The following is a 21,051-nucleotide window of genomic DNA, read 5'->3' as shown; positions in this document are numbered from 1 at the left end:
ATTTCCTGGAAAGGGTTGCTCCAAGACAGAGACCTTTTAATGCGTACAGAAATTCAAAGAAAATAATGCAACTAACTGGGTGTATCAAGTTAAAAAACAAACATGTATTCCAACATAGCACATGAAAACATTTTATAAATTTATACCTATCATTCTTTGAGACAATGCTTTCAACGTCATAAATAAGTGTCAAAGGATTGAAGAAATCACTTAACTTTGAATGCATGCACTTTAATTAACAATAGTTTTCATCCAAAAAGTTTATCTGCCAGTCAAGCTAATACAAAAAAACTTAACAGGCAAATTTAAATAAATGTTACTATGATTTAACTTGGCCTTTAACAAACAGATGCTCCATTCTGATAATTTGACAGCCTGAATTGTAACAACATGCCCCACAACGATTTGACATTTTACTTCAATCCTAGAATATTTAACTGTTTATGTAATCATGCACTTAATATTTCAATTGCATATTCATATTTTACATATGAATGCGGCCAAAAAGGTAGGAAATATCATGCACCCACCATGATTAAAAATTTAAAAATAAATTATGAATTTAGAGAAAAAAAGACAAATTAATATTTAAATAGACACAGTAAAAGGTATAGAGCTTAATGTTCCTTATGATTGCAATCAACATGTGGTGGTGGCCTGGAAACAACATTTTTGAGAAAAAGTTTCCAAAAATTCATTTGACTCAATCAATTACTAAATTGTGACTTTGGCTTATGAGTCACTTGTATGAATTTCACCTCCTAATAGCACGAATAATGACAAAAAAATGGCTTATCCAGCTATTCAGTCAGTGAGTCAGATGTAAGTCCTTTTATTAAGTGGGAAAGATATGAAGTGCACAGAACAACCTAATTAAATCACTTGCTGCTACCAATTTTTACATACAATTAACTCCAAATTTCAATTTTGGTTTTCCAGCAAATCTGTAAACAATATTAAAACTTGGCAAAGTTGGCACAAAATAAAAAATAGCAAAAATTTACATTACGTAAGTAGCACAAAGTGAAATACATATGGTTAAGTTTATAAATCAAGAATGAAATTAAATTGAAAACTATAAATCAAGACATGAATGAAGTTCAGAAAAATGATAAAAAGAACTCCAGAAGGGAGATTTGGAGTGGTGAGTAGACTTGTAGATGCCATTGTGGCGACAGATTTGGGGATTGATAACTTGGCCAGGGAAATGAAATTACCTGAATAATATTGCGTTCAGCACCTCTGGGATCTGGCACAACTTCAACCTTGAAGAACGGTGTCACTCCATATTCTGTGTGCAGCTTCTGCCAGGTCCTCTTGAAATCCCACGAGTGGACAGAGAACTCACGGAGCACGTGCCAATCCCCTACGTTCCAGCAATTGAAATGCAAATCGTTAGACACCCCAACCTCCCAGGGAAAACCTTAATTCAATAGCCAACTGTCATGGCTGCATTAGCCACAGCCTTACTCAAAATTGAAGAAAATGTGCTATTTTATCTAAAAGTTTCCAAAATCGTTAGCTCATCTTTCAACTTGCCAAATGCAAATTTTAAAACTCCTGCCAACACATATGGGACAAGTATCTGTTCGCTGAACTCAGATGATATTATTTTATTTTCATTAATTTTCACCAACATGTAGATATAGTTAGATATAGCATACCTTCAGTCATGATTCAGATGGTGCTTACATGGCAAAATTATTAAGATATTGAAATTCACAATGACAAGTTTTTGAAGTGATTCCAACCAATTTGACAGACCCAGATGGTGTTTACTTAAGCACTAAAATCATCTGATGTTTTAATAACTGTCGAAAGATATTAATACACATTTTATTCAAAGTTTCACAATGTCTTATTTGTACCAAAATGCATTACAATGCAAAATGGCACAATGGGACACAAAGTGCCATCAAAGATGCTTGCATGCATACCCTTAAGGATCTTCTGGAATCTGCCGTGGAATAAATGTTAAAGCAATACTTCTGCCACAAATCTGGTTCATGGGTCACCGTTTCACAATGGCTGTGACAGAGCAATGGTGATGGCAGTTATTAAATGAGACCACGAACATGAGAACAATGGCATTGTTCAAGGGATTACTTTAGAGGTAAAATTTTAGGTAATCGAGCATGGGTGGAGGAATAAACCTTGCACCAGCATAGGCCTGGTCTTTAAGAGAGGGTCACATCATTTGACACTTCATGTGGCTGCATTTCAAGTGCTCTTTGAATATGGCGCACCCAAGGAGGGCCACTGCAAAACAAATTACCCATCACCAAGATTCAATCCTGACTACTAGGGATGGAAAGAATGCACTAGTTGCCAAATCAATATGATACCCTGCAACTTATTATTCTCTGCTATTCTGCTGACTTCTACAAAGTATAAATTGTAAATTCACACATACTGATGTGCATTGCAGCTCAAGGGTTTCTGCAGGTATTAACATCACACATACCCAGTTCCTTTATGATTTTCCGCAGAGGTCTCTCCTTGTCTGTTTCAACATTATCCAGTGACATACAGGAGTCATAGAAGTACTTCACCTTCCATGGCAGTGATTTCACCTTTGTTGGGTGGGCCATTGTGGCAAGCATCGCTCTAATGCTTTCCCGGACTGGAAATTAAAGAGGAGAATTAGAATTTAGTCCTATGTCAACAAGGAAACCCAGATGCTTGCCCAAATGGAAATTAAAGAGGAGAATTAGATTTTGATTTTTGGTTAACAAGGAAATTCAAGAAAAGAAAAGAAAATTAAAAAATGCCAGATCAACAAATAGTTTTAGGGACAAAAAAATTCAGACACAAGAGCTGTATCCATTTCTAAATACGATGGTATAAAAATTATGAAGTTTTAACTGAGATCATAAATGAAATCACAAAATGCACCACAGAAAATTGCTATTTGCCATATTTAATCCATCCTGTTCTTTATAAAAACTTGACAAAATAATTTCTTGATGTCCTGATTAATGGTTCTTAACCAATTCTGCCACCAAAAATTTAAATTACATTACAGGAATGCACCAGAGAAGTCTCATGATCTCCGACCCCGCATTTTTGAAATGCTTAAAATGAGATCAGGTAAACTTAAAACCAATTAATTATCTTTTAAATTTCTAAATAAAAATTTGGTTTTACTTCTAACATATTGATATCAACCAAAATGAAGTATGAAATCACAGATTGAGAATATGGGGTGGTCAATACAACCCAACCACTAAATTCTTTGACTTTCCGAGGCTTAGCCAAAATATATTGTCAGACTCAATGAGAGAGAGGTTGGCCACACAATACTCATGCATGTTGTGGTGCCTTGTAGGAGCGTTGCCAGCTCAAAAAGCCACAACGACATAGAAAATTATCAGAATAATAAAATAAGAGGCTGGATGGGAAATATGGAGTACTTAAAATATTTAACAGGTCTCTTTGTACTTCAATAAATATATTGAAATTAAATCAAATCCCAATAAGTAAGATAGCCAAAGATGTAAAAGAAAATACCAAGGAAATAAATGATTTGCCTTCCACTTATAGTGAACAATAAAATTCCATCCCTATGTCAGAAAGGCTATTGACCCCAGATATTAAATGTGAATACAGTTTGGGGTCAAACATTTAACACATATTTTTAGATCAATGTGGAATTTTTTCTTTGATCCAGAAACTTACTATGGTTCAAATTTTATTATTAAAAGTTCTCCATAAGAAAAAATTCAACTCTAACAGAGTTGGCTATTTACAGTTGCAACTAAATTTCGATAGGTTATGACCAAATGACACCATAAAAGTTTCCGCCTTGATTGCTCATGTGATCATTCAAGAAAGGGTTGACTCTTAGTAAATGCACGCTGCAACAATGACAGTTACTTTGCTTGTCATGGCTTCCTCAACCCATGCTGCTCAAACATTTTCCCAAAAGAAGGGTGGGCATCTCACCACTTTATTCTTGGGCAATGTCTGTGCAAATAGAAGATGAGGCACTGTAGATTACAAGGAATTAGGGTGAGAAAACATAACTGTGGAATGTGGCACTCCATTAGTGATGTGAAAAAATTGAAAAAATAGATGAGCGTAGAAAATAACCATAGATGTAATGATCCTGGAGGTGAATTCTGAAGATCAAGTGAATGGAGGGAGGGAGAGAATCAAAGAAGCATGAAGAACAAGAATAGGAGAGAACAACTACAATGTGGATCACTTCAAAAGAAGGCCCACGCGGATTGACCATCGCGCCTTAAGACACAATCAATTAGTCAGGTAGGGGAGGGCAAGGAGCTATCAATGAGAAAGACAAATACTCACCGCAAGGAAAAGGTGGGAAGGCTATTACGTAGATGGCAATGAGCATTTGGAAGGGAAGAAAGGAGGGCTACAATTAACGTATCTTTGGGCTGAAATACTGATGAATCTTACCCTTCTGGACCAACCAAATTTTGGCTCACATTAATCAAATAGCATGAAACATAGCTCATCTAAAATTATTAACTATCATTATCAAATCTATTCGAAAAAACTATAGTATGCACACTATAGCGAGGGCTGTCCAGAAAGTGACCTCCGTTTTCGTGCAGCGTGAGGATAAGTGGAAGAGGGAGCCGAATGGTCGCTGTATTGACGCACACAGCAGGTCAGTACGCCTCGAGCTGCAGTGGTCGGAAGGTCGCACCGCTTGTCGTTTATTTATGCAATAGCGAGTCAAAATGAACAATACAACTGAAATTACCGCCAAATGTGAAGTTGGTTCAGCAATAAGGTTTTTACCGATTAAAAACACTTCTAAACTATTGAAATGTATCGGGAAATTCGTGCTCTGTATGGAACAAATTTAATTAGAATTATGCGTCAGTTTTGTCGTTCGTTTAAGAGTGAACGGACAAATGTCCATGATGGTGACAGAAGTGGCCGCCCCCGTCTGTGGCGAAAAATTGAACTGCACCTGAAAATTAGCGAAAGAAATCGGGAAAAATCGGCTTTTTAAGATATCTAAAATCTTTAGAAAGCTTTTTCAGAGATTCCTGCGACTCGGTTGCATGGGAATACAACTGAAAAGTAGGCTATTACATGTTTTGTAATCGTCTCGACGAGGAACTTCAACAGATGCCGTCATCGGTTGGCTGCAATCTCAGGAAGGCGGCAGAATTACGAGGGTCATCCGGAAAGTAGTACCCGTTCGTGCCGCATGAAGTGCTGACGACGCGAGTAGCCGCTGGACGAGGTCAGATAGCTTCAGCGGCTTGTCTGCCTTCTCTGAGCCAAGTTGCGTGACGCTAGCATTGCCTGTGTTGTTTCTGTGATTGTTTACAATGTTTAAAAAAATTGAGAACGCCGCCAGTTGTGAAGTGAGGGCAGTGATTAAATTCCTCAATGCAAGAAACGTTCGCCCATGTGATATTCATCGCCAATTAAAGGAGGTGTATGGAGACAATGTAATGGACGAGTCGTCTGTTCGGCGGTGGTGTCGCAACTTCAACATGGGGAGGGGGAACACACACGACGATGAGCGTTCGGGGAGACCGTCTGTCATTACAGACCAACTGGTGAGCTCAGTTGACGAATTCGTGAGGAACGATCGGCGCGTCACAATTGATGACATCTGTGAGCATTTTCCCAATGTTTCTCGAACAATTGTTCATGAAATTGTTAAACACCATCTGCATTATGCAAAAATTTGTGCAAGATGGGTCCCTCGCGTATCTCAATGAGCTGGCGGCGAAGGACTATGCAGCAGGAATACAGAAACTTGTCACACGTTATGACAAATGCCTTAATTTGCTTGGAGATTATGTTGAGAAGTAGTTTAAAGTATCCTCTTTCAAATAAAATTTTTTATGTTTGTTAATATTTACTTTTGTGTCTTTATTTCACGAACGGGTACTACTTTCCGGATGACCCTCGTATATGCTGAAGGAATTTGACAACTATTTCAGGGAATTGACAAATGTTTAAATATTTTAGGGGAATATATATATATATGTATAAAAATAGTAGAGATGTGTAGTTACAGGGATATGCAGAACCTGTATGAGATGAAAATAATAAATTTTCTTTATCTATTCCAGTGTATTTTTTATAGAATCATCATTACCAGTATTTCGATCCAAGGATTGGACTACTACAGCCCTCTATTCTACTCAACATGATGTAAATTCCCTAAATCCTAGATAACTTCTCCGTTTTACGTCCTTCTTAATTTGCCCTATCTACATGTCTCTCGGTCTTCCTCGTGGAATCTTCCCTTCTATTATATTCCTAATCAATCCATTGTGCCTCAATGTGTGTCCAATCCATCTATTTTTTCTTTGCCGTAGACATATGGTCCTATCCTCTTCTGCTCTTCTATATACTTCCTCGTTCCTTACTTCGTCTGTCCATTTAATCTTCAGCATTCTCATGAGTTCTTAGCTTGGGCTATTATTCGCTTCATGTGGGTCGAACTACTTCCATCTCATGCTATGCTGCTGCCCAGGTAGATGAAGGATTCCACTTGCTCTAGTTTCACTCCTCGAATGGTGATATCTGCATTCAGCTTCTCTCTTCCACGCACGAGGATAATAGTTTTCTTCTTGTTGATGTTCATATTATATTCCCCCAGCTATTGATCCACAGCAATTAAGAGTTGCTTGCAGGTCCTCTCGCGTTTCCGCCACTACTGCGATGTCATCTGCAAACCGGAGCATGCTGATTTCTTCTCCATTTACCTCGACTCCTTTGATACTTGTGTTCCTTTTATTACCTCTACCAGGTATGCGTTGAATATTGCTGGCGAGATGTTGCATCCTTGTCTTATTCCTTTGTTTATTTTGGCCGCCATTTTCTTCCAATTTTCGTTTGCATTATTGTAACCCGATTCTTTTTGAGGTTATGGATCATTCTTCCGTCGTTGTTGCCCAATCCAAGCACTTTAGAGTATCTTGAACATCTTGTTCCATTCAACATTGTCGAAGTATTTGCCCAAGTCCACGAATACCGCTGCATATAATGGCCTATTTACGTGTCTCAATATTTTCGGCCAGAACTCTCAAGCTGAGAATTGCCTCTCTTGCTCCTCGGTTTTTCCTGAATTCGAATTGGTTTTCCGAGAGGTTTCCTTCTATCCTTCCTTCTATTTTTCAGCTAATTATCCGAGTAAGGATTTTTGTCATGCTTGAGTCACCAGGCTCAATGTTCTGTGTTCTTCGCATTTATCTGTTTTCGGTTTCTTCGGTATTGCAATCATTATACTTTTCTCGATGTCTTCTGGTATCTCTCCGCTGTCGTAGCTATCTTTGATTATTCCATAGAGGGCATCCTTCCCTTTGACCCCGAGTGCCTTGATTTTTTCTCCGTTTATTTCGTCCACTCCTCGCGCCTTGTTGTCTCTCAGGTCTGCCACGGCTCCGTCGAATTCGCTTCTTAATATCTTCGGGCCCCGATCGTCTTTACCTATCATGCTTCCCTCTTCAATTAAGCCATCTTCCACTAGTTTGGGAGCTTGATGGAGTATTTCAATGTATTCCTTCCATCTATTCCCAATGTCGTCATCATATGTAAATATTTTTCCATTTGCGGCTCAGATGTTCAACGATTTTGTTTTTCTTTCCCCGAATTGCCTCTTCACTAGTTCATAAGCCATCTCGCTAATTCCCTTTTTCATGTTGTCATCAATTTCCTCACAGCATCTTTCTATCCATTCTTCCTTTGCCCTCTTGCACTCTCGTATGACCTGGTTCCGCAACTGTTTATAGACGTCTTCTTCACTCTCATTTCTTGTATTCTTGTATTTTCTTCTTTCGTCAATGAGACCCCTTAGTTGAGCTGTTATCCACGGATTCTTAAATATTTCCGCCTTACGCACAAGTAGCTCGTCTGTAGCTTTGGTAATCATACTCTTCATTTCATTTCATTTCATCTATCTTCAGTGCTAGTATTATAATTATTTTCTTCAACTTCCCTTTCGATGGCCGTGGTGAACTTTTCCCTTGCGCTCTTTTCTTCCAGTATCTTTGTGTTCCATCTGGGTTGTTGCTTCTCTTTCCTCACCTTCTTGTATCGCACCAAGTACCTTCGAACCAGGTACCTTAGGTTCCACAGGCGGACTGGCTACCTCTGGTCTACCCCTACCCGTATATTTTATAGCATAACGGAGGTTTAATTTCTGCACAGCCATCGTAATATGACACTTAACATATAATAAACAGCTGACTATTACTATTGTCTTTTGAATTACGTTTCAATGAATAGTTAGGAAATTCTAGAGCCGAACTCAAGGCATTCAGGTGATGTCAAAGTGCTGCAATTATTTTTTGATAAAGACGGCGATTTCGGCACTTGTGCTATGTCAACGCGACTTTTCTCGAATCCAGGACTTGACAGCTGCATTCACCTCATCGTCCGAGGCGTAATGATTACCCTTGAGGTGTCTCTTGAGTTCAGGAAACAATCGGGGGAATAAGGAGGGAGTGGAATCGGTTCAAATTTCAGGTTTCGCAGAGCCTCTCCACTTGAGCCAATTTTTCAGCAGTTAAACATTCGACAACAGCACGCTGTTTAACTCGCGTTGACATAGCACTAGAACACGTCTCCATACTTCCGCTTCTCAAAATACACTGGATGAATGTAACGACCTCAAACCTGCGCATGCGTGTTGAGGGGGAATGTTACTTCCATGTGCCACCAGGAGTGCTTCTGAAGGTCATTTTGTTTGTGGTCTACAAGCATGTGTGCCTTAGTTTACAGCCTGCCCTCGTACATAGGTGCTAAATTCCAACTAAAATACGCGTTCAAGCACCAACATTTAAACGTACAATTGTCACGACAGTTGAAGACATTTCCTTTATCAGGAGTCTAAACATAGGAGGATAAATAAAAATCTTCTGAGGATTAGGGCGATGCCTTATCACAGAGCTGCTGGGTCCAAAATGGTCATCGTCAAAGACGCAACGAACGGTCCCATTGCCAAAAGATAAAAAAAAACTACCCAATCAACCGTCTTTAAACCAATGGTTTAAGGGGCTCACCTGCATATTCCAGCTCCTCCTTCCTGTTCCAGCGACTTCTGGAAGGGGGCAAGGGGTTTCCGGCCAGCCATTCACCGCAGGCGAAGTTCCAAAAGTCATCGCATGGATTGGCGCTGACATTCATGCGAGGTACCATCTGAAAGCGGTATACACAACATCAGTCAGGGGCAAATGAATGTAGAGCGATGCACAAGGTTGTCTTCACAGCGGCAATCATTAATTCGACGGAATGATTCGCGATTTTTTTAATGACGGCCATTGGAGAGCCCCCGTGGAGAAACGGGTCGGAGCGGACGTTTCTAAGGAGGGGTAGTGTTTGGGAAAGAACTTACGGAAATGATTCCGAAGCTAAGGTCACATTAGGTTCGGTAAATAATACACAAACATTCCCCATCTATGGCTGATAGATTGACAAAATTAACTCGAACTTCCACGCTAATAAAGGAGTCAAGGACTTCGGCGGTGTCTTCAAGTGACGGCTTCCATTCCGAAATACTGTTGCGTCGGTCGGCCTAGGTCCGCGGCAGATTTTTCCTGCGTTTAAAATGGGCGCATTTACTTTACATCCTAAAGTGTAATTGTTTGTTGATTGATAGTATATGTACTTGCATGCGTGTAAGTTGAAAGGATTTTTGAATAAATGTATACGACACAGCGGGAATAGCTTTGTATGGACGCGTTGATTTTGCATGTGGCTTTCTTCTCTTTTACGAGTGGTGACCTAACACCCCCCGCCGCACGCCCTTGCGGTGGCTTGCGGGGTATTATGTAGATGTAGATCATAAATGTTGGCAACTGATATAAGTTATATTGAGTGTATGGTGCTACCAATCGACAAAAAGACGTTACAATCCCCAGCAGTTGATTTTTCGAGGGGGGTATGTAGAGTGCTTGTCACCAGATGGCACCATATCGGCTTGGTACCCACCAAAGCGCCTTTAATGGTACCACGGAATCCACTAGGAAGGCGTATCTACCTCCTCTTCGATCCCGAATCCCCACTTCTGTGAGCCAGGCAGTCGTGACGTTTTCCTTACGATAGCTGGTGCGTTAACATGTCGATCACAAACAGCGCTACAGGGGATAGACACACACACACGTGCGAGCGTGGATTTCCTCAGATCAGGACAACGAGGCAAACGGCAGCGCGATGCCACGAATCGGTGAACACGCCGGGAGACTTCAATGATGGAGACATCCCTCTCCTAACGCAATGAAAGGGGGCGGACTTCATCATTTTGAAGTGTTTAAAAACAAAGAAGAAAAACAAATTTAAAAAAACTATAATCGTGACGACACAAATCCCGACAGTTAACCCGAGATTAAGATATGTGGACCGGAGGCTCGAAACTTGTATGAATTGACCCTTAATTTATCGGATAGAGTGAAGAGGAGGAACATATCCGCTAATCAATATTTCTATTCATTACATTACCATAAGATAAAAAATAAACACAAGCGACACAAAAAATATCGATTCCACCAACATCCAAGCACATTTACGAAATCTAGTTTCTGGAACGTGTTCACCTTTGAAGCAGCGGGCATTAAAGCGTCACTTTCAAGTACAAAGAATGTCATTTCTTAAACAAACTAGTTCAAAAAGCGATTACTGCCACACGACTATCCACCATTTCTATTTTCGAAATCCATGAATAATTAACGCGAAATGGAAATGATAATGGTTTACTTTCTTCATCTTCATGACGAGGCTCAGGAAGTCAACTCTAAAATTAAAATCACATGAAATAGGTGTCCTTTGTTTTCTAGAAATGGAATTGCAAAAAAAAACACGGGAAAAAAGTCGGGTGAATGAGTAAAATATTTCATGCACAAATAAGGTCTCATTTTAGTTACTGAGCGTTTATTTTAATCGTATATTCACGAAAATGATTGAAACTACTATTCAAATAGGATTTCCGAAAGACAATAAGAAGAGTTATTCAACTTAATGATGATTATTTGAACTCAATTCGTGCGATGTTTTTGTCACATTTCTGCACAGGTTGCCTTCTCTACAAAGAGGAGCCGAATCTTTCAGCTTGTGTCGGCATTTCATGTGTTGCTTCCACAATCGTAAATTGAAAAGTACGCACAATGTTTGTTTAAAAGGTATCGGGTAAAGTTTCGGAAAAATAGAATCATTTTAGATATACTATAGCTCATTCAATGCCTCTGAAAATTCTTCAAAGTACATCCCTTGGGCGTCGACACACTTTGCCAGTGGCGTTTCCACGACGCGAAGGCTCCCTAGTAGGTGGAAGGGCCTTAAGGGTACAAGCTTCTTTAACGGCACGTAGGGTTCCATGGTGATGTTCTTTGAGGGAGGGAGGATTTCACTTTCAATGGGAATAGCAAATAGTCTGCTGGTGCCAAGTTGGGATCGTAAGGGGATTGGGGAATCGTCACGATGACGTTGCAGAAGGTCTTTGCAAGCAAAGACACTCGACTCTGCTCTTCTTGGTCTTCCGCCCAAAGACTTTCCGGAGGACGATTTTAGCGCTGATCTTTCGCATCACCTGGTACAGCGAGTGTTTTAGAAATAGCACTGCTTTTTCACTATTACGAGCCGAACATACACAGCCGTCAGAGGTATGCATTACCTTGTCTACCGCTCAAGGGATACCTGTATACGTATTTGGACGAACCCTGTAGTAAACGTTGCAGCACGTAGTCGTGCGCTTTCGTATTATATTTCGCCAAATATTTGTTTCTCTTTCATAGGAAATCCTCCTCGGTTTGGCCATTTCATGACCGAAGAAACATAAGTGTCACTTTCGCACGCTTCCTGGGTCTCCGGCCCGAATGGCCCTCTGAAAGGGGGAATGGGTCCACCCATTCCCCCTTTCAGAGGGCCATCAAATCCCTTGCGACCGGCTCGTCACCAATTAGTATTCCTCCCGCGGCGGTTGACGTGTGGTACGTGTCAAGGCTCAGCGAGCAGACTGCGGGGCTGCTGGATGCGGGCGCGCTCTCCCTCTCTCTCTGCACCGTGACTCCAGGCATTTCGGCGGTTCAGAGAGTGGGAGGGGTTTGCCGAGAAGGGGGAGAGACGCGGCCCGCGAGCGCGCTCCGTCCGAATACGTGACGCCCTCACCACCCAGCATGCAATGCAGTCTCAACAGAAGTGGGAGAGGACAGCGCCCAACCGAGGACGATGTCTCTCTTTCGACCATGGCAGGGGAATCTACTTCCAATTGAGCACTTATTTCGCTTGAATTCGGGGCAATTCCGCAGTGAAAACAAAGTGCTGTATTTTCCATACACTTCTTTATCATCGATCGAATTGAACGTAGCAAACAAAACGTTCTCGAGGTAAACCACCACCACGTAAATGAAGCGTATTTACTCGTACGTATGTAGACCTGCACTCGACCGAGTGGGATATAACTAGGACGCTAAAACGCTAATTTGTCTTTAATTTATCTTTTCGCTTGTTTATACGTACGATGGCGAGTAAAAATGAACAATGCGATTGCAATTCCCGCCAAATGTGAAGTTCGTTCAGTGTTAAGGTTTTTACTAATTGAAAAAACTTCAAAGTTGCTGACATGCATCACAGGGAAATGTGTGCTCTCTATGGACCAAATGTGATGAGTATGTCAGTGTTGTCGTTCGTTTAAGAGTGAACGGACATATGTCCATGATGACGATGATGACAGAAGTGGCCGCCCCCGTCTGTGGCGAACATAATGAACTGCACCTAAAAATTGACGAAAGAAATCGGGGAAAACCGGCGTTTTACCATATCTGAAACCTTTAGAAAGTTTTTTCAAAGATTTATACAACTCTGTTGCATGGAAACACGAAGGAAAAGTTAGGCTACTACATGTTTTGTGTTCGTCTCGACGAGGAACTTCAACAGATGCCGTCATCGGTTGGCTGCGAACTCAGGAGGCTGAATTTAATGCTGAAGGAATTTGAAAGCTAGTTCAGAGATACGACGAATGTTTAAATATGTTTGGGGAACATGTATAAACAGTAGAGATATGTAGTTTTAAGATGAAAATTATAACTTTTCTGTATCTTTTCCATTGTACTTTTTATAGAAATAAGGGAGTTTACTTTCTGGACAGCGCTCGTATTTAGCGTCTTGTATGGCGGGTTTAGAAGTGTTAGCGCCAAGCGTGGTCCCTCGGCTCATCCAAATCTTAACTTTGACTGGCAGACTACTGCGGCGGCCCCCATGTGGGTAGCCACATGGCCGCCGCATGACATGTGGGTGGGAGTAAGATAAAAAGAACAAGCGAATAAAATGCTCTCATTTCGTTCGCCCACGCAACGCGAATAGTCACATTTTCACCAAAGATTAAGTTGATTTGGGTAATATTATATCCGGCTTCTCAACAGAAAACTGCACCAGTGACGGGGCAGCGGAATAAATCTGCTCCCCCGTCACAGGCGAAAGAGGTGCGTCAATATGACCATGAAAATGCTATACGTGTATGTAGGACACCTTTAGCCGTTACTCGCTGGAATATTGCCAAAGTCGTAAATATACATATTTTTAAACGCCCCACATCCTTCAATTAATATAAATTGCGGATTTCTGCGTTTCTGCTGCATGCAAAATGCTATAATGTGCGAATATCGTGGAATAAATCCTAACGGTACGAATTCCGAATAATAAAAGCATCCAACTCCCAATATCATACTCCAAATTCATCAGAACTAAATGTGATAAAAATACGGCGATTTTTGCTTCAAATATAACAATATAATTTACAGAAAATTATAATGTGCAAACTTACTTCCTCGCTCATTTTCCGCGACAGTTATTCACATATTTTCTGATTCACTGATTTTCGCGGGCGGTGGAGTTTGTTTGACTATTTAATAATGACCCATGATACCGTGGGGGGTGGGGAAATGTAATGAAAAAGTTAGAGAGAGGTGTTATTTTGCTCTAGTTAGGCCTCATTTGGAATATGCCGCAAGTATTTGGGATCCGTGGGAGAAAATTTGGCAAAAAGAATTAGATAAAGTCCAGAGAAAATCCGCTAGATTCGTTAAAAATTGTTATGATAAGAACACAAATGTTACAGGTCTCTTAAGGGATTCAGGCTGGGAACCACTTGAAGTGCGGAGAGAACAAGCGAGGCTTAGACTTTTAGAAAGGTTCAGAACAAACGAGTTTAACTATGACACTGAAGGAATTATAATGGCCCCACACTACTTAGGTAGATCAGACCACAAAGATAAAATAAGAGAGATAGATTCCAGGACAGATAGGTACAAATACTCATTCTTTCCCCGAACAATCAGAAATCATAATAGTAAGAAACCGAAGTAACTTTAGAAATACTGAAAACATTGAATTTACAAGTCGGAGCAAAGTTAAACACTGCAAAGCTGTAGGTATAATTTCGGGTGCATGTGCATGTAAGATGTAGATTGAGTGTTTGCATGTGTGTGGGGTGTAAGTGTTCATGCATGAATGTATGCCATGTTTTTTTTTTTGATATATGATTTTGTGGTTATTGCATGCGGTTTTTTTTTCTTTTTCTTTTCTAAATTACGGGTGGTGTCCTAACATCCCCCGCCACACGCCCTTGCGACGGCTTGCGGGGTATTAAGTAGATGTAGATACCTCCTAGAGGGTGAAACGTATGCGTATAGCCACAAACGAAAATAATAATCCTAAAAATATCACATAATACGAAAAGAGGCCGAGAATGGGGCCACAAATATGTTTTAAGTGGTGAGATAGAGCAACGTTGGCAAATTAATTCCTAATTACAACGCTATGATGGTGTAAATATTAAACGATTCTTTCACGTTTCACCGTTGCGCGTATGATTCGCACCATGGCGGTCGGGAGGCCAGGCCTTCCGCACTGGATCCGCCTTCCAAACCTAATAATAATAATAATTTTACCCCCCGCCGCAGTTCGACAATGTTATTTTGATTCCTTATCGTTCTTGGAAAAAATGGCAGCATCTTAAATCTATTCCAAAATTAATCCTTCTGATTTTACTGACATGATCTCTCTTACCGTAGCACAATTGGAGTAATAACACATTTTCAACGTCACTGCTAAAGAGACCTCCTTCCAATTTATGCGAGAGCTTCAACCTGTAATTTAACCTTCACAATATTTTGGATACGCTACTAAATTTATCTTGGCAACGTTTTACAAATCTAGCTCCTCTACGTTGCACGCGATCCAATTCGGCAATCAATCTAAATTAGTGAGGATCCCATATATTAGCAGCATATTCTAAATTAGGTCTAACCAGCGTCAGATAACATTTCTCTTTGACCTAAACAGGATTGAATCACGTGTATCCATCACACGGTTTTGAACCCGGAGCCTTACGGTTAACAATCGACCTCTCTCTACCAATCAATAATAGGCTACCACACAGCCTACGAAGTAAGGTGGAATCACGAAATACTGTTCGTTATAATCCATTGCCAATTCGTCAGACTGGCGCATAACCTGATTTCTTTCTGTTTTCACGTTACAGTAGCACTTAGCATGGTTTGTTTAAAAAGTAACGATTTTTTCCTGAAATGTGCGTGAAGTACTGAATACAGACAGTCGGTTAAGTGTGCGAATGATCACTGATCGCATTATTCGCATTGATACAACATGGGAGTGCATACTATTGTCAGTGAAAATTTGGCTATGCGAAAGATCTGCGCCACACTCGTCCCGAAAGTCTTGTCGGACGACCAAGAGGAGCCTAGTCGAGTGTCTGCTTGCGAAGACTATCTGCAACGGCATCACGACGATTTCCCACACCCTTACAGTCCCAACTTGGCACTGGAAGACTTATTTCACATCCGTGTTGCCCTGGATATTGTTACCAGGGGTGCATTAAAAGTATCGGTAACAATTTTTTCCTGATATGTGTTCGTGAAGTGCTGAATTCAGACAGTCGGTTGAGCTTGCGCATGATTGTTGATCGTATTATTGGCATTGATACAAGATGACAGTACCCACTATTGTCTCTGAAAATTTGGCGATGCGAAGGATCTCCGCTAAACTCGTCCTCCCGAAGCTCTTGATGGACGATCATGTCTTGAATCGAGTGTCTGCTTGCGAACACCTTCTACGACGACATCACGACAATTCCCCAACTCCTTAACAGTCCCAACTTGGCACCGGTAGACTATTTCCTATTCCTGTAAAAGGGAAATCCTCCCTCCCACAAAGGACACCATCAAATGGGAGTGCCGCCAAAGAAGTTTCCACGCGTACCCTTAAGGACCTTCCGGAATTCGCCTACAGGGAGCCTTCGAGTGGTGGAATAGCCGCTGGACAAAGTGCGTCCAAGCTCAAGGGATGCACTTAGAAGAATCTTGAGGCATTCCAGGAATACCCAATTCAAATTCATTTTTCCGATTCTTTTCCCGATACTTTTTATACAAAACCAAGATTATTTAATACGGACGCCATCGGGGGTATTCACAGTGTTGCTAATTCTTTCCTAAACGAATAGCACAGTTTCATTGCAGTTAGAGTCCATTTGTTTTTTTTTAGGATAGAACGAGCGAATAAACTGTTGAGTGTCATCATAAGGTCCACGATACTACCAGTTACTTATCTGAATTACTTGGTGGAATTTATTTGATGAGGTTAACTGAAGATGAAGGACGCCTGAGCGTTGAAACGCGGTCAAACAAACGTGGGGGCAGTGCGAACTGTTCTTTATTTTACACACTCCAGTTGCACCGCGTGACGCCCAATGCGGCTGATCCCATTCCTTCCCAGACTGGAGTCCCGGCAGGGAGGCAGGCGCGAGGCGACAGAGCAAACCAATAACTAACTAACTGTCCCCGGGGGAGGGTGGGGACGAGGCGCTAACTCGACGACGATGGCAGTTACCGAGGCGACCGTATTTGCGCATCCAATCGAGGGAAGTGTGCACGAGAGAACGATGGCCCGCTCAAAACTGAAAACTAAACACAATTTCACCTACAAACAAATCCCCTACCCCCCACCGCGTCTCCCCATCTCCTGCTGGGGGTTAATTGACGGCGGCCGATTGGTTAGGCCGCGGCTGGGGGTGGAGCCGTCGTCACCATGGTCACCCCCAGTGCAGAGAATTGCGTCGAGAGATTCCAGGAGCGGGAAATGCGAGCGCGGCAGCCAAAAGGGCACCCGGACCCTCGGTCGCACCACAATCGAGTCTCCACGAATCTACGAAGTTCATTCCTACTCCATCCGACCCGTCATAGTCCACGTATATATGGAACATAATTCCTGACTTTTCATCCAGACTTTTATTTGAACGCCCGTCGAAAAGATTTACTGGCGTATTCCGGCTTGTTTATTAGTCGGTGAAAATGAAATCAATTCGAATGTTCACATTGTGTTCACCTCAAAAAAGTTACGAATTCAACGGAAGTAGCCTTTCCTGCATTTCACGATTGACCCTCTAAATACGTAGACATTCCAACAAATCCGTGTAATTCTCACGAGGAAAATGAATAAATAATTACTGTCGAAGAGATAAAACTAAAACTCTTTAGGTTTACTTCATTTGTTTAGCCAGTGACGACATTATAAATATATTCCAGAGAACAATGAGATAATTAATTAAAGGTTGCCACAATAGTGGTTTGACAAATCCTGAAAACGATAGGATATAAAAACTTAATGAAATTGCTAATCTGCAATTTTATTTCACTTCATTCTATTTTGGAACACTTAGATGCGTGATACCGTTACGGCATACGTACAAAAAATCAAATTGACCTTTCGACACGCAGGAAATCAAGTTAAAAATAAAACCGAAATATATTTACGCAACGCTACAAAGGATGCAGTTAAGTCGATTCCAAACTGACACGTCAACAGTCACCCAATAACAAAAACCCTTACGCCACATCCTCGCCGTTGCGAGCGATTCACCCGCCCGTCGTGCATGTAAACAGTGTAAGCTGGTGCAGCTCCATCACCGCGCCCTGTCTGCGCCCCCAAGGCCGCGGACACCGAGAGAAAGAGAGAGTACAGCTCACGACCCGACCGAGGGAAAGTGAAATGTTTCGACGCGGGCACATTATGTACATACGGCGCCTTTGGCTTTCGACGCAAAGCACCCGGCCAAGAGAGCATTGGGATGAGGATGAGAGGGGGGGGGGAGGGAGGGCAAGCGGACGCAGAAACACGATGTGCGATCATCAGGGACTGCATTACAATATTGCGTAAGAAATAAACAGGATTAAACTCAATCATTTTAGGTAAATTTCTATCGGTAATAACATTTCCATTCTGCTTCTTGAATTTATCATTAAAATATGGGGTCAATAGTTAATTAGGGCGATTGGTTAATTTAAAAAATGTTTAGATTGGCTAATCCGATGTTGGTGGGTCGTGGTAGTCCAGTGGGTAGAGCGTTGGACTGCAGACCGGAGGATCCCGGGTTCGAATCCCGGGCAAGGCACTCTGGGCACCTACAGCTCCACCCAAGCTAAAGTGATTTTTCGGATACCAGGTCTTCCTGGGAAACCATAATCGTCACAGAGAAAGGAACTGGCCCCCCTACCTTGATGGGTGAATTTTACACGCCGTCGGGGTTAGTACTGGGTGAACTCTACCATCACCTACTAAACCGACCTTCGGGTTGATTACTGTGTTTATGGTTTTTTTTAATCCGATGTTGAACGTTCGAGCGTCTTAACCAATTACTTCACACCTTCAAGTACGCACTTCCTAGCACTTATGCCCACCCACCACTCATCCGTCGAAAACGGAAAGAGAGTTCGGTAGACAAGGAAGAGTCGAAAGCCGTGCCCCATTCACGGGGGTGAGTATTAAAAATGAGCGCATATTTATTTGTTCCACAGGAAGAGAGTGGTTCACTCTTGTTATCGACGTTTTTCATTGAGTATATCGCGTAAAATTACCCTGAGTTTTTCGTAATACAATCTGTCACCTGATTTTCGAGTTACGTGGCGCGAAGCATCGAAGCAATTCCATGGATGACGAGAGGTCCATTGGGCCATCGGCACCTCCCGGGCGTTGAAGTCACCCCTATGCCTCCAATGACAATTCGGCTCCCTACCACACACCCCCTCCCCGGGTCGATCAATGGGCAGCACCACTCTCCTCTGGCGCCGTCATACTGCGTTCCTTCCTGGTGCTAAGTGAACTTGCCTGCATCGCGCCATTGTTTCTCCAGCCGTCCTCCGACTGGCAAATTGTCTCCGCCTGTTTTCACTATTCTTGCTTCCACCACTGGGATTACGCGATTGTTGTTCCATTCTCATCTTCTCTTGCCGGTCCGTGTTGTGCCATCTATTTTACATGATTGCCGGATTCACTCATTTCTTATACGCCGGTCCCTCTTATGTTTTCCTCGGTAGTCATATCAATATTTTCATTTCTCCTGTTCCACGAAGGCCAGTAGCCCTTGCGACAACCGGTACACCCTCTGCTACACTCGTCATTACAAGGGCTTGTAAAGGCCTTGTGTAAAAGCCTTATCTATCCCCGTTACAACTCCTGTCGGCAATTGTTCATTCCACCACATTGCTTCGTTTAGAGAGCTAGCAACTCTTTTTTCTTTCACCATTTCTTCGCTAACCTCCTTTTCTAATTCAACTTGGCACGGCAATTCAATACAAAGGTATATCGCTTCAATTCCCTAACCTAGAACTTTATTTGTCAGCCTAAATTTAACTATTGAAAATATTATGATACATTACCCTGATAAATACGTTATCTTGAGTTTATTTCTTCAGTTCCAACATGACTCAAGTAATTCTCGATGTTTCTCATAGGTTATTTTGCCGCATCTTCAACATCTAAAGCTTACCAAAAATTCCTCTGCCTATCACATTCCTCTTGAGTGAAGGCGAAGTTTCAATTATGGGGGAAGAAGAGGGAAAGCTACTGACAGTGGGCAGAGAGTGTAGGTGGAAGAGACAAGGAGAAGGAGGGAAATGTAAGACAGTAGGAGGAAAGGCGGAAGGAAGTCTAGGCAGAGGAAAGGAGACGAAAACCATTTTTAGACGATATGGAGGCAGGTAGGATTTATGAACATTGCAATTACAACAATCAAGAAGATACCAGGCGATATATTTTAGATACTATAGTACCCTGCAAGCCACCGCTGGAGTGTTTGGCAGGGGGTGAATACACACCTGAATCATCTTGACATAAATATTTTTACCCCTACAACGGTGGGACGTTATTCGGATACCTTATCGTTCGTGGAAAAAATGGCATTTTACATCTATTTATTCTACACTTAATCTATATAATTTTATTGACATCTCTCCTACCGTAGTACGATGGGGCTAATTATACATTTTTAACATCACTAATAAACAGACATCCTTCCAATTTATGCAAGAGCTTCAGTCTCTAATTTAACCTCCCTCTATTGAGTAATTCCCAGCCTAGCTCCTATAATAATATTGATACGCTAATAGGTTTATCATGACAACGTTTTACAAATCTAGCTCCTCTACGCTGCACGCGATCCAATTCGGCAATCAATCCAACTTCGTGAGGATCCCATATATTACTAGAAGCATATTCTAAATGAGGCCTAACCAGCGAAAGATAACATTTCTCTACAACTTTTTCATCACACTCAGAATACTTCTAATACCTTGATCAAAAAGTTCCCGGAATAACCACCGTGTGGCGCTCCCATCGTTCCGATTTGAGTTCTGTTTTTTTGTTAAATTGGTACATCTGTTGTTGATATTCCCTTTAAATCTTAGTGTCATAACTTGACATTTGCAAAAGTTACGTAGCCAAGAGTACATCTATCTCTGTGTGTGTTGGCGATTTTTTACAATTGCAGAAATGGATTTAAATTTGCAACAACGAACTTGTATTAAATTTTGCGTAAAAAACGGATTTAGTGGCGCACGGACGTTGGAAATGTTGGAAAAGTGTTTCGGCAACGATTCTCTAAAAAAAAACGGTCGTTTACCAGTGGCACGAGCGGTTCAGAAGTGGTCGTGAGTCAATCGAAGATGATGAACGCAGTGGCAGACCATCGACATCGAAAGTCGGTGAAAAAATTGATAAAGTAAAAGAAATGTTGGTCAATAACCGCAAATTAACCATCAGAGAAAT

General features: G+C 41.5%; 1 protein-coding gene across 1 annotated transcript in view; it reads right to left on the bottom strand.

The window, feature by feature from the left end:
* LOC139689674 (endothelin-converting enzyme 2-like) overlaps window positions 1-21,051 on the bottom strand; it is a 284,393-nt gene that overhangs the window by 26,405 nt on the left and 236,937 nt on the right. The window contains exons 2-4 of the mRNA XM_071586864.1: window positions 9,006-9,141; window positions 2,465-2,623; window positions 1,218-1,366 (exon numbers count right to left, since the gene is read on the bottom strand). Coding sequence (XP_071442965.1) covers window positions 1,218-1,366; window positions 2,465-2,623; window positions 9,006-9,141 — 444 coding nt within the window. The remainder of the gene's footprint in view (window positions 1-1,217; window positions 1,367-2,464; window positions 2,624-9,005; window positions 9,142-21,051) is intronic.

Source organism: Hetaerina americana, unplaced genomic scaffold, assembly GCF_022747635.1.
Source record: "Hetaerina americana unplaced genomic scaffold, ioHetAmer1.1.p SCAF_27, whole genome shotgun sequence".
Lineage (NCBI taxonomy): Eukaryota > Metazoa > Arthropoda > Insecta > Odonata > Calopterygidae > Hetaerina > Hetaerina americana.
This window is presented reverse-complemented; position numbering and strand designations above follow the sequence as displayed.